Genomic DNA, 14,646 nt, shown 5'->3' on the forward strand with positions numbered 1-14,646 from the left:
CCGGATTAATCCCATCTATCTTCAGCAGGTGAGGTGTGGCACAGAGCATATGTTCCAAGTTACTTCCTAAGGCTTAAAACCTTCCTTAAACCTTTTTCTCTCTACAGAAAGGTCATTTTGGTGACTTCTGTCCTGAAACTGAGACAATTCTTGGTGAGCACACGGCCACCTTTAAACATGTAAGAACAACAAAAAAAATAAACACCCAAATTCGCTAAGTTAGTAGCAGAAAATTCCCCAGAAAGAAAAAAAAAATTTACATCTCTATTCCATTTTGTTGTCAGACTGTTGTGTTCCATTTACATCGTAACTAACTAGGTCCATTTAAAAAAAAAAAAAAAAAAAAAAGAAAGTAACAATGAAATAAATAGATGCTGACACCAGTGGGATTTCAGGGGTGTTATAACTCATCATTTTTTCTGCTTTCTCCTCCAGCTTCTGGTTTCTTCTCTGTTTTGGACCCTGTGTAATGAAATAAACACACAGTTACACACTGTAACAGCTTTTAGGGCATACAAGGCAGCACTGAAAGTCACTGACATTCATCAAGCATTCCACTGAACTCCTGATCTATTTACATACACCAGACAAATGCTTTGAGAACTGATATTCAGCTCCAAAGAGTTGAAGACCTTACTGCCATCCACCTGTTAAATACTGGTGTCTTCACAATACTACTGTCAGAAAAACATGCACCTGCAGATCAGTTCCTGGAGAGCTTTAGAAAGACAGGCTTACACCTAAGGAACTGGCTATGAACTGCTGTGCCAGAGGCAGAAATCAGCTGCTGAGGCAGTGGTACGCTGTAACTTCACACTGAACAATGAGCATTTGACACTGTGAGAAACCCAAAATTTTCACCTTCCTCTTCGCAGAATTAAAAACTGCTCCATAATCAGGATTTTCAGCATATTGCTACATCCCACATCCTTTTAGGATGAAAAAAGCCTGCAAGCGTAGGTATCAAGTTCTAGACCACTGATCAAACATATACCCACCGGAGTCTGATTGAGGCTCATCACCTGGTGCTTTCTCAGCCATAGGAGGTTCCTCGGCTGGACTGATATCCTCAGGTTTATCTATGTATAAAGCAGAAAGAGCACAGAAGTTAAGGGGAAATACACAGAGATTAGATGCGGGGAGATTAGGTGACCAGCAGCAAGTGAGGTTTACAAACAGGTCGGCCATGGTGTTCTCAGCAGGACTCCAGTAATTCACTCTGACTCTAAGAGGAACCAGCAGGCAACTCTGCTGACAAACAGCAGTCTAAATTCAAAAGGAACGGGATACTCAGAACCTGAGGATCTTTAACAAACTAATTCCAAAAACAAGAAGCTTTAGTGTCCCAGGCAGATGTTTTTCTGGGGCCCACCTAAGCTACAAACCTCTCTCATCAACAGCTCTATCTTTCTTATAAATATTTCTTATATCTTATTCTTGTATCTTTTTTAAGGCTTATCTTTCTTACAAGGCAGACAGCCAAAGAGATAGATACTAAATAGGAAGATGTATCCTAGGTAGTACATAAATCTTCCTTCCCAGAAAGCTGGCAGAAACAGAGGGGTGGGGAGGGAAAAAAAATAACAGCCCACGACTGTCATACCTAGATTTTCTCAACAGTCTTTGAGAATTAGGAGGATCATTTGATTTGTCAGTTAACTGGTGTCTTCACATATTTAGCTCCCTTTTAAAAATGTGTTACTATCTGGCAATTATCTAATAGTAGGGCCACACTTCCCACCCACTCCTTACCTTCTTGCTTCCCCTCCGTGGGAGGGATAGTGTTCTCACTCTCAGAGGTTGCTGTAGCATTCTTGCCTGAATCAGGTTTTGTGGCATTCTTCTCCTTTTTAGATTTGGGTTTTGCAAACTTGGCCTTGTTCAGAAGATACTGCACTTCCCTGTCCAAGGCTGCTATCTTGAGCTCTATATCTTTGGACAGCAGGACAGGTTTCTCAGCAGGAGACAGCTTTTTCTGTTCAGCCAGTGTCTCATTTTTCCACATCTATGGGGAGGGAGGGGAAAGGTGCTTTTTGGACGTTTCTTAGTTCCAGGAACTACCATGTATCACGATCTCAGTCACCACTCCTGAGTGCTCTAACATTGCTCAGTGTTGCATTTCTACAAGTTTCTTAGTTACACAGACAAAGGACAAAAAGAAACAGAACCCTCAAAACCCACTGGCTGCTTCCGAAAACCATGTAGCCAGATTACTGGGCTATACCACCACTCTTGGAAATAACTGTCCACACTCAACACAAAAAACATTCCCCTAGAGCTTTCTGGGGTCACGCAGAGGATTAGAAAACACTGAAACACATGTTTGCTGGTGGCATGGAAACAAGACATGGATGCTCTACGCCCTGACGTTGGGTGAATGTACAGAAGCTACTTCTTGAAACAGGAAGCACAACCCATTTACCATTGTTTCATTGATTGCTTTTTCCAGCGTACCCAGTTCCACTTCCGTGAATATCTGGTCAGACTCTGGAATCATGCGGGCTCCCCTTAAAGACAAAAAGAAAGTTCATTTTTGTTTAACCAAACAGACTATGCATTGGCAACTCAGAGTTCACACTACCAGTAAAAACCAGTAATAAATAGTCACTGCACATACCAAATTAGTACATTTTACACTTGTCTTTCTAACACCTGCTGCAGGAAACAGGAGTCATAAATCTATCTCTGGATGTTAGGAATGGAATACACAGTCAGCAAATGCAACTGTCACAACAGAAGAACAGGGAAGACTCAAAAAGCTGAGGCCATAGAACCAAGCGGGAAAAGAAAAGTTTGCTTGGAAGTAGTCTGTACAGCACTGGACACTTCCTCTTCTTCCAGTTTAAACAGTTTGCATGGTTCTGTTAACGTGTTTTACAGAACCTAGCACTAGGGAAGCTGAGTTTTGGCCATCTTTCCTCACAAGCACTAGTGACTTTCAGAACAGATTCAATCTGGACAAGTTCTGCTGGCATCCCTTACGTTATGGGCTGTACAACTCTTATTCCTAACAGCTTGCTCTTACTTGAGGAAGATGTTTGAGTGGTTAAGCAGACTCTCCAGGGCAGCCAGGCGTTCTGGCCATTTTCTCCTTTCCTCGACACGGAAAAAGAGGTTCCTACAAAGCTTCTTCAGCTCTGCAAGCTTGTCTTTCAGCTCCTGCAAAAAGGGGAGAGCAGAAAGCAGACAATCAGTTTGCCCAGTCTCTAACTCTCCCTTGTGAACGCTGTAAACCCCAGAAGTTAAAACCTGCAGTTTTGTAGTTCTCTATCAAATACACTATTTCCATACAGCAAAACCAAATAAAATAAAAGCCATGTCACTAAGCTTTACGCAAAATCAACAGGTTACTGCTGAAGCTGCTGAAGACCATTCACACTCATCGAATTGTCAATGGAATGTGTCCAACCACACGTTCATGTGCTTGGAAGAACTAATACATATTACATCTATCAACTGCGGAAGCAAGAAATTTTCAAGAACTAGATCATAAAGATTCAAGATGGCTCAATACTCTGTCAGCCCATATGATGATTTCTTTGTCAGTTATAGCAGACAGGTATCTCGACTCCACACAGCAATACCTTAGTAGCAGCTGCATAGCCCTCCTCCTCCATCCAATTCGAAGCTTCGCTAAGTTTCTTCGAAATTTCTTCTCTCTCCTCCTCCGTTGAGACAAACTGATACTCTTCTTGGTAAAGCTTGTCCTGAAAAGAACAAAGCAAGCGTTCCCTTCAAACAACACTGAGCATGAAAGGAAAAGCCACCAGCTCACCCACTAGTAACTGGGATGCCCTCTGAAGTCCAGGCATGCTGCATGCATTGCCTAGGAGATTCTCATTCAGCCCTCCCAAATCTGAGCTCCTGCTCCCAGCATTTCTATGTGCATGAAGGAAGATGTGCTGAAGTTCATTCTGCATTTAGGAAACCTCTCAATTCCACGTGGGCTTGGGAAGCCTAATGTTAGAGAAGGTGACTGAAGGGTTAGAGCTGGGCTCTTCAAATCAGCTCAAAGAACCCTGCATCCAGATAAGCCAAAGTACATGAGCCACTTCTACCCACGTTCCAGGAATTCTCATTTCTTTATTTCCCTGTCTTACCTGGGTCTCAAAGATGAAGGACTCCAAGCTGTTGGCTGATTTTTCTCTTTCCTGTTTCTCTAGATCTCTGACTGTCAAGTCTTGGAGTCTAGAATGTGAACAGAGCAGAGATCAAAGGTAGTAAGTGCCTTTAGATGAGCACCACATCACATACACCAGTTTCTTAGCAGTCACCATTCCTTCAATCCTCCATCTCTAGGAGAGGAAGGTGACAGGTGGAAAAGATTTAACTAAAGGGAGAGAGACAGCTGAGAATCCTTCTAGTTTTCAAGTTACAAAAATTTGCACTGACTATTTAAAGCCAGAAACACTCTGACTCAAGAAATCCAGCAGCACTACAACAAATTTTACTATTTCTGTAACGTTTCTCTGGCTGCTGCTACCTCCTCTTACACCCAGAGCTCTGTTAGGTTGAGTGTGATCTCTACATTAAGTACTGCAGTCCCAAAATGCAGACGTGTACCATGGCAATTCAGAGTTGCCATCAGTTTCTTTGGAGATATTTTTCCCTGGTTTATTTCAAGCAGCTGTCAGAGAAGAAATCTAATCTAAAACCAGATTAGGCATCAAGGACCAAAGAAGGAATGTTTCACTCAAAGAAAATCAGTTTAAAGGAAACAGAGAAGGTGTCACTCCTGCACAGGGAATACAAACTGTTAAGAGGTAAGTTTTGAAGCTCTCTTCCTTTTGTCACAAAGCAACTCACTTCCTTCATCTAGAGCTTTAACCAAGCAGAGCTATTTAAAACATACTTTTTCATTGAGCTCTTCAGTTCATCCTCTAACAGGTCAGGCACATCATTTACATCCAGTTCCATGGTGATTTCATGGACAAGCTTTTGCTTCTTGGGTGCTTTGATTTTCTTCTCTTCCTCTGTTTTAGTAGCTGTGCTTGCACCAGAACTTTTGGACGGTTCTTCTTCTTTCGTAGTTTCTCTATTTTCTTTGGGATCCTGTAACAGGCAAGACAAAATTTCAGCCAAGCAGACAGATTTGCATTGTGTTCCAATAATAGCCTGAAAGATGTTCCTAATGCAGCTGAATTCAAAGGACCTAGATACCAAAGACCGCCCAAGCAAGTAAGAAGAATTCTTGGGCTTATCTGCAGGACAAAATTGGAGGAACGCATCAACATATTTCCACGGGAATTCTGCATGCAGACAAGACACTGACAACTTAAAAAGGAACAAAGGACAAAGAGGGGATTCAGTAGAAAAGAGATGTGTTTCCTGCAACTCAAGGCTAACTAAACTTTTTCCAAGGCAGGCCACTAATAGAGAAAGAATGCCACTGAGCACTGCAAAACAATAGGAATTTATTTGTTCCAAATGTACCCCTCAGACACCACAGTCTCAGTCCCATTCTTTCAACCTGATGCTTACCTGAGACTCTACTTTCTCGCTTTCTTCCTTTTTTTGTGGTTCTTCTTTCACAGGGGTACTTTCTGCCTGATCTGGAGGTGGTGACTGCTGTTTCTCTTCTCCCTGCTCTTCACCAGCATCTTCTGCACTGCTCTTCTGGCCTTGTTTCCCTCCCTGCTCTTCTTTAGCTGTTTCTGCGAGGCTTTCTTCTTCTTCCTGACCACCACAGCCAAGTAAAGGGGAAAACAAAAGCAAGTTTTGGAGCAGAAATCCCATGCAAGCATTTCACAGAACAGATAATATTCTGCAAAAACACAGCATTCACAGAGAAAGCAGACATTCATGAGGGGCTGTACTAGGTGGGGTAGAGGCAGAAGATTAAGAGACACTTCGGTGCAGAACATGAATCCATGGCACACAACTTCCATCTCACTGGAAGGAAACCAAATCAGTACTGCCAGTGAAACTGCAGTTGTGCCTATATGGCCCAGAAGAAAACAAGTAGCCTGCTAGACACTTGTACTAATGACAGACGGAAATGTATCTGTGTGTTACCAGAACAATTTAGAAACAAGATGCTTCAACAGAAACAACTCCCGTAATGTTAGTCCGCTGTCAGGGCAGTCACCCTGGGGCTCACCTGAACTGAGTCTGTCAGGTTCTCTCCAGTCTCTGGTGTATGGCCACCACCCCCAAACAGGCTTGAGATTGTGTTTCCGAGTTCTGTCAACAGGAGACAAAAAGTCCAGAACACTGTATTTCCAAAGGAAGAAGCCCTCTTCAGCGATCAGTTCTTTCCCTCACAACTGTAATGATGACCAAGGAGCTTCCCAACAGGTTTGCTACAAACACTGCAGAACCTCATTCTTCCTGACCTTATTTTATGCTTTTGCGTGCACACAGAAGTGTGCAAATTTGTTACTTCAGCTAAAAAGCTCCAAGCTTCAGCCTGTGACTGCATTAGCCATCTCTCCCCTTCCCCTCCAAACATGCAGGTTTCCAACGCCCCTCTATAGGCAGGCTTTGCACTTTCTCTAAAATCCAAGAGGTGCAAAGCACAGATGAGAGCACCACGACCCAGACAACCTGAAGGGAGAATGGTGCAGGGTTGTGGATGCAGGACTTCCCTTCAGGACAGACCTCCTGAAATGATCAGATGTAAATGAACAAGGAGAAAAGGACCTATTTTTCAACTTGCAATGCGTGCAATAGTCACCTTAGGAATGAATGACATCTCAGAGCTCCTTGCAGCACCCAGAAGCTGCTTGCACAGGGCTTCTGTGTGTTCTGGAGCTGTTGCTACTACAGGAGCTGTTAACTACAGTTAACTGTCTGATTTCCACCCCTCAAATAGATGGTGCTTGCTGTGCTCAGAGAAACAGTATGCTTATAGTAATCCCAGATACTGCTAATAAAAAAAAAAAAAAAAAAAAGTCAGTATGAGTATTAAAGCTCAGTATTTACTTGTTAGAGTTGACTCCTCCTCCAGTTTGTCTTCCACCAAGGTCTCAAACACAGATTCCACCTTGGAGAGGTGAGCATAGAATTAGTTTTAAGAAGGGACCGTCACTAGCATAAACAAGGACAGCACTGGGAAGATACACAAGGTGACAAACATCACCACAGGGCTTACTCGGTCAAGACTTAGTACTCCGCTCTCATCCATATTGAAGTGAGCTTTGATGCCTTTGGACTCGTAATCCGAGTGCTTCTTGAAACTGTCTCCAACTCCCTTTAACCTCACAGTAGTGAGATTGAGAGATCCAAAAATCCTGGTGATAGACAAAAGCAGAAAGTGATTGAACTTAAGATGCAGAACAGCAAACCATTTCTCACACCCACAGCGTTGGACGATTGCACTAAGCAAGGAACCAGTGTTGTTTGGTCTGCTAAAACATAACCTGGAGAAACAATCTGCAAATATGTCCTAGCGGCCAGTCAGATCCATAGGCTGGGCACCCTGCATTGTCATAGGGCTGTCTGCTCTGCTGCTGGACTCAACTCACCGCAAATCATCCTGGTTCAGGAAAGACAGATCTCCATAGTTGACATAGAACTCGAAGTCATCCGTGTAGCGGTTGAAAGTGATAACTTTACGCTGTGGATAGGGTGCCATGCGCTGGAACAAAATCCTCTTATTATGCTTTAAACTCTTGGATTTATCATCTTCCTCAACTTCACGAGTAAACTCCACCTGCATCACAAATACAAAGTAAGACAAAAACAACTACAAGCTTCCTTTACAGCATCCTACATTAGAGGCTTCCACAGCACTTGACAGCCCTACCTCATGCAAAAGCTGGGGAACAGCTATGTATTTTTCAACAGATATTTCTATATGCCTGACTTCTTCGATATATCACTTCTGTGTTACTGAATATTTATTCTGTTTTCTTTATTAGATTGGCAGAAAAATCTCCATAGCTTCCTTAGGTCACCTGGAACATTTCTCCCAACACAGCCCCATTTACCCACATTTTTTACAAAAGAAGGCAAGCCGAGGGTTACCTGAATAGGAAACATAGCTGCGTCTCGAACCACAAAAGGCTTCACCTTAAAGGCTTTGCTCAGAGCAGCTGCCTGGTAGACTGCACCCATAGCTGCAGCCTCATCAGCATTGATGTTCTTGCCCAGTTCTTCTCTACGAAGTGAAAAGCAAAAGACATGAGCTTTGCAGCCACTGCCACGAGCAGCAATTTGTCAATAGGAGACATACTAGGGGGCCTCACATACTCACTTGCCCACAGCTTTCAGCAAAACTTCCTGCACTTTGGGGACCCGTGTGGCACCGCCAACTAGAATCACCTGGTCAATTCCATCCTAGGGATTGGAAACAGTCACCTTGTCTTTGAGAAAGCAATTTTGGAAAGCTAAGTTCAGGGCTTCCTTACGGTTCTTCCCCGGACACCACACTCTGACGCGGTGCTTTAAGAACAACCATGCTACATGCTGCAGTCCTAATGCAGGGCAGTGCCTGAGGTCTCAGGCAGGCTGATGTGAGCCATGCCAGCAATAGGAACCTCGGATTGGGTCTATCAAACATGGTTGATATGGCCACTGCTAAAAGTCACCTGAAACACGGGACTTAATTTAGAATTAAATGAACTACAGGTTATGCCAGAGGAGCCAGTGACTCAGACAGCAAGTTGGACCAGAACAGACGGAAACCCGGCCTCTAAGAGGTGAATCAACGTCTTGCTTTGAATACAATAGCCAAAAGATGCTCAGGAGTATGCTGGCGTTCTGGAACGTGAGCATTTAGCAGCACTGTAACTCTCTCTAAATGACTGCATCACATTTGGTCCAACTGCAGTCAGGAACAGGGCTTCTAAAGAGAGTGCTCAAACAAGAAGCCTGAACAGCAGCAATTCTGTTTCCAAGCAGTTTAAGATAAAACTTCAGAAGAGAGACCAGAAACCAGCATCCCAGACAACACAAGGGAAGACCAGTCTTTAAAACCTCCAGCCCAAGAACAAAGATTTTTTTAACAGAAAGAAAATACTCCTCCAGCTACCTTATTTCTGGCAGATAGTGCAGAGCCACAACAGACTCCTGCTTGGCACTGCAAAAAGTAACTTCTCTGCAGCACCAACACCACTGTCTACTACAACAGCAGGCATCTGTACTTCTCAGCAGTGCTGATGCCTTGTAAATAACACAGTCACTGATGCTTTGATCATGACGTGACAGCAGCTCCATGAATGGAAACCTTCAGGCTTCTTAATGGATTCCTAAACATACCAGTTTCATTTCTGCGCTGCTCAGAGCCTGTTGCACAGGTCCTGGGACTCGTTGAAACAAGTCAGAGCACAAATCCTCAAATTCTTGCCTTGAGACTTTGGCCTTGAAGTCAATATCATCCAGTAGCCCCTCAATCTGTTCAGGGAAAAAAAAATAAATATGTCTCTCTCTCTCCATGGAGCATTCTACAAGCAAAATCTTTGCTTGATTTGCCCAGTGTGCAAAAAGTTCCAGCTTTGTTAATGCACCTGTAACTTGACTGCGCTTCATCTGAACCCTACAATTGCTAAGGTAATGAGAAGATAGAATGCAGACATAACAGACAGCTTCTCTCAGACACTGTGAAAATTTATTTACCAAGCTTCACACAGCTAACTTTTACCCAAAATGTTAATTTGATCAGTAGTGCTACTAAGTGGGCACAAGTTCAGAGGAACTGACAGTGCCACCACCTCTGAAACACGGGGAGTGATGCTCTTCAGCATACTGACACTGCAGAGAAACAGTTATGCTTTATTAATATTTAACTATTTATTAGATAATTAATCTAAATAACATCATCCCACCCTCAGTCCTAAGAGCTCTGGAAACCCTGCAACAAGAAGTCATACCTGTGCCACATGGTCAGCATTTGCACTCAGGACAGTTTTCAGACGATTGGCCTCCTTTAGTAGTTTGGCCATGGCCCGGGGATTCTTCCGGACATCTTTTGAGGGATGTTGATCATTAAAGAGCTTTGCCAAATAATCCCGGAGACGAAGCTCCATCTCTAAACCCCCAAGAGTACGGTCAAACCTGGAAAAAAAAAAAAAAAAAAAAAAAAAAAGAACCAGGATATAATAAATTAAAACAAGTTGAAAGCAAACAAACCTCATCTATTATTTCACAGCTATGCCAAGCAGAAAGTGGTCAAAAATAGCTGAAGTACTATTAGCTGTGTCTGCAAAAGAATGACAGTTACTCCGAAAAGAACATATTACATAAGCCAAGAAAAGAAAGATTCACCACCACAGTAGCCATTGTACAAGAAATTTCATCGTATGTATGGTAAAGGCCTTACTGCTAAGCCCAAACAGCTGAGAAGCCAAGGGATAACTGCGTCAGGTCCCAGGTATTTTATTGAAAACAGCAGTATAAAACTGTTTTCAGAGTTAAAATTGCTGAGCTGGGTATCTACAGCACCCCCCTCCTTATTTGGCAACATTTAACTGCAGTGCATTCTCGTTCCTCTCCAGAAGGATATTCCACTTTTTCAAACTGACACCCTCTGCTTCTGTACGATCTTATCAAATGGAATTACATTTAAATGGGTTGAGGCTGTATTTAAGAAGAAAAAAAAAAGCCTGAAACAGACTAAGTAAACTGATTGCCTCCTGGGCTCCTGCAATTTCTCAGCTACCTTCTGCAGTGATGTAAGAATTATTAATAACTGTAGTCTTCTCACTCTACATCCTTCCCACTTTATGATCCAAATTACCATGCTGAAGTCTCATTCAAACTTTCTATGTTTAGAAGAGACTGTGAAACAAATGATTTCTTTCCTGAGACCTTCAGGTTTTGTGCAACTCATGTTGAATTCTTACCCAATGCCCTGGATCTGCAATTGAGGTTGGGTTCCCGAGTCCTTAGTTTTCACTGTCTGATACGTAACAATAGTACAAACGGTGCTTCCTGCTCCCATGTCGTAAAACATGATATTCTGAAAAGAGAAGCTGGGACGGTGAAGCAGAAACACTTGGATATCCCCCATGAATAAGGAAAGAACACGTGGCTTTCCAAGTCTGATACAGGCCAAGACTATGTCTGTTCCCTAGACTGGCTTTATACCATATGAGAGATGCAGGACTCGTACCTCGATCGAACTAAGGAGATGTGCAGGGTCATGCCTTACACAGAAAAGGACTTTTTACAAAGAAAAAACTTTTTAACCCATTTTGTAAATCAGAAATCAGAACTTTGCTCTTTAAAAGTTTCTTAAACCTCAGGAAAATCAACTATTTCAGAGTCAGTCTTCCAATACCTTAAAAACAAACAAACGAAAAAAAAAAACAGCTAATGTTTCTCCCCACCAGCTGATGGGCAAGGAACACACACTTCTTCAAGATGGGAACTTCCAGCTACCTGGCCTTCACTCCAAAAGCTCTAAGGCTTTTAGCACTCTACCACGTTCACACAGGATTTCGTATCTTCATCGTGTTGATGAACACATGAAAACAGAGGAGACTGGCTGAACAGCAAGTCCACTTCCTCACGGTTAAGGCCTTTTTGATTTTACCTGCAGCACTTTCTCCCCTGCACGCACGCACTTGCATGGGACCATCTCCCAGCTACACCTACCTGTGCTGTGGCATTGATGTCTTTCCTCCTAAAAACTCCGTAATTCAGTGCTACAGCAGTGTTGTCATTGATCAGCTGCAGAACCTTCAAGTCAGCCATGCGAGCAGCATGCAGAACCGCCCTCCTCTCCGCCTGGTTGAAGTAGGCGGGAACAGTGATCACTGCATCCTTGATGGGTTGTTCTGAAAGAGACGGTGGAAGAAGTCTTTCCATCAGAGTAGCCACATGCAAAGACAGCATAACGGAGTGATGGTAGCAAAACCAAAGAATGCAAGCTGAAGACACCTACAGAACTCAATCCCGAAGCAACATCAGCAGCTAGCATCATTACGGATTGCTCTGTTCCCTGTTTAAATCAGACTTTCCAGATTCTCATAAAGCCACAAGCCTACTGCTTGGCTTTCATGTGCTAAAATAATCTCAAATGCCTTAACCTTCAGCAGATATGATCACCACAGAACCTTACTTTATCAATGAATTGCATTCAGTCTCCAGAGTAAGAAGTATTTGGACTGGCTCTGATGAATCAAACACCACACAGCTTCCCAGTAATGTCACCAATGAAACATGTCAACCAAATTCACCTGTAATTTTCATTACTTTGTGATTTCACTACCACCACAGCACGGAAACATCTTGTTTCTAAGATGACCCAACATCCCATTCCTAATAAGCCGTGGGTTTTCCAGACACCTTCTGTCTCTATTCACATTTTATAACACACAAACATATGCAGGTACTGTAAGAAACACATAAGTCCTTCCAACCTGCAAATTCCTCAGCCAGACCACGTGAGTAGTTCAGGACCATACCAAGCATTTCCTCTGGAGAATACTGTACTGCCCTTCAAGAAACAGAAGAAAAGAAGTTAAAACAACAGAGTCAGCTATTTAAGTCCAATAGCAAAAGTCCCGCTCACGAGGAACCCAGAAGCAGTCACTTACTGGGACAGCTTGAAGATAACCGTCTGTCTCTTTTCATCCTCCACAAGTTCATGTTCTGGGAACCGGGTCCGGTACAGCGCCACTTGGGGGTTATTCATCTGCTTACCCAGAAGATCCTGAAAGTATCTGAATGCCACCTTGGGGGTCCTTATAGACTACAGAAAGAAAGAATAAATCACCCAGCTGCATTTATTTGTCCTTCCTGCTGTCAAACAAACCTCTCCCAATCTACACGATGAACAACTGTGATGGTATTTTGGAACACAAGCCTGGTATACAAGGAGCAGGTGGAGAAAGCCAGCAAAACACCAAGGAGATAAGAAAGCAAGTACAGGGCAAGAAATAAAACTTCCTCTTAATTTAGATATTTCTCATGAAGGACCCAGCTGTGGGAAGACACCTTCTTGTGTACATGAACTGCAGCGGGCATAAGAAGCAAGGTGAACTCTTACCATTCCTAGAGCACTATCACCAAAGAGACGTTCATTTTCCTTCAAAGCAACAGCCACAGGTGTTTTCCTTCGTGATTCCCTAGACAGGAAAAAAAACAGCAATGCAGGTGAACGTTCAATACAGAGGTCCTGGTGACAAAGGGTAGCGATTCCTTTCCAGAAAGACTAGAAGAAGATTCTCAGACACCACCTACAGTGAGGAAGACCAGCTCTACTAATCGAAAGAGCTGCAAATAGCAGCAGCTGTCTTCAGAACTTTAAGATCCTCCAATGTTCTTCATGACAAGCGCAACTACCACGCTTGACCAAAACATGGACAGTAATCTTTCAAATGAACAGCTGAAGTTGTGGAGTTGTGCAATTTTTCGCATAGCACTGAAGTACTCCACAAGAGATGAATCATTTCTGCTACAGATCCAAGTATGAAAACACCAAGATGAGGATTTCGTTATGATAACTATCAAATGGCTTTAAGTCATCCACTAAGTTCACAAATACTTCTGCAGGCTACCCGCTTCTGGACACCTTGTAACATGTCAGCAGTTTTCTATCATAAGACTACAACAAAGTGACTTGACATGAAGAAGAAGGACTCACGAGCAATGTTCTAAAATGTGCTACTTTGTAATTAGACAGAACTTGCATAATTTTTGCTTCCCTCCACCAACGAGGGAATCAAATCAGTTCGCTCATTCTGTCAATGACTGCCACATTTCAGGGAGCTAGGTGAAAAACATACTACCTGAGTCTAGACTCCCGGAAAGCAAGGATGTTCCTGGTCAAAGATCCTCTCCCACCCACGCTTTTTCCATTCAGTGTCTTGGGGACCAGTGGCAGCAACAGCAGCCAAGTGAAAGATGATGAAAGCTTTGCTTCACAAGTGACTGGGGGTCCTGAGCAGCACCACAAAGCTACCTTCACGTTCCATTATGGAGAGCTGAGAACCTGGCTTCTTAATAGTATGTGGAAGAACATGACCCTACACCCTCTCACAGCTGCACTACGATGTGTTCTCAGTTACACGCACCTTGGGTCGCTGGCTTAAAAGGGGCACGAAGCACAACTCGGCACCCCTAAGACGAGGGTGACGGCCGACCTGCTGCCCTGGTGCTCAGGGCTGCGCTCAGCCAGCCCTCAATCAGGCAGCAGGGATGGACATTCCTCACTCAGCGCCCAAACACAACGCACTGACCCCTCCACCACCCAAAATTCGGCCTCCTGTCGGTGCCTGCGTGACCCCGGAGGCCCCTTTAGGCACATCCCCAGGCGGTACCGGCAGCACGGGGCTGGCTTACTTGTTGAGGACGATCTCCATCGGCACGCCGGGCTTCACGATGGCGATCTTCATGGACTCGCTGCCCACGTCCACCGACATCACGGCCAGGGGCTCTGCGGCAGGCGGGGGGGGAAGCGCCGGTAAACAACCCCGGGCCGGGCCGGGCCTGGCTGGGCCCTGACCCCCCTCAGAGCGCTCCCAGGCCGCGAACCCCACCGGGATCCCCCCGGGCCGCCCCCCGTGAAACCCCCGGCCCCGCACCCGTCACCTACCGGCCCGCAGGAGGAGGCAGGCGAGCAGCAGCCAGCCCAGCGCCCAGCAGGGCGCCCGCGCCATGTCCCCACCGCCCCTCACGGCCCCTCACGGCCCGGACCCGGCCCCCGCCGCCGCCGCCGCCGCCGCCGCCTCCTCAGCGCCCGCGGCCCCGCGCCTCACG

At 44.5% G+C, this 14,646-nt stretch overlaps 1 protein-coding gene across 1 annotated transcript; it reads right to left on the reverse strand.

Moving 5' to 3' along the window:
* Positions 1–337: 337 nt before the first annotated feature.
* On the reverse strand, positions 338–14,578 carry HYOU1 (hypoxia up-regulated 1). Its single transcript, XM_032201825.1, has 24 exons — positions 14,483–14,578; positions 14,230–14,323; positions 12,935–13,013; positions 12,483–12,637; positions 12,306–12,382; positions 11,539–11,720; positions 10,785–10,900; positions 9,813–9,996; positions 9,202–9,336; positions 8,198–8,280; positions 7,969–8,101; positions 7,467–7,654; positions 7,094–7,232; positions 6,925–6,985; positions 6,101–6,183; positions 5,482–5,676; positions 4,853–5,052; positions 4,101–4,188; positions 3,585–3,707; positions 3,026–3,159; positions 2,423–2,507; positions 1,753–2,005; positions 999–1,079; positions 338–462 (listed from the first exon to the last, which is right to left on the reverse strand). The coding sequence occupies exons 1-24, from the start codon at positions 14,544–14,546 to the stop codon at positions 401–403; spliced, it is 2,994 nt and encodes a 997-aa protein (XP_032057716.1). The 5' UTR covers positions 14,547–14,578; the 3' UTR covers positions 338–400.
* Positions 14,579–14,646: the final 68 nt, after the last annotated feature.

This window comes from Aythya fuligula, chromosome 22, assembly GCF_009819795.1.
Source record: "Aythya fuligula isolate bAytFul2 chromosome 22, bAytFul2.pri, whole genome shotgun sequence".
NCBI classification, from domain to species: Eukaryota; Metazoa; Chordata; class Aves; order Anseriformes; family Anatidae; genus Aythya; species Aythya fuligula.

Coding starts and splice junctions, on each gene's coding strand:
- HYOU1 (XM_032201825.1), bottom strand. CDS start 14,546: ATGGCGCGGGCGCCCTGCTGGGCGCTGGGCTGGCTGCTGCTCGCCTGC. Junction 4,189..4,852: donor CTGAAGAGCTCAATGAAAAA/GTATGTTTTAAA, acceptor TTCACATTCTAG/ACTCCAAGACTTGACAGTCA. Junction 3,160..3,584: donor GCTATGCAGCTGCTACTAAG/GTATTGCTGTGT, acceptor CCCTTTTTGCAG/GAGCTGAAAGACAAGCTTGC.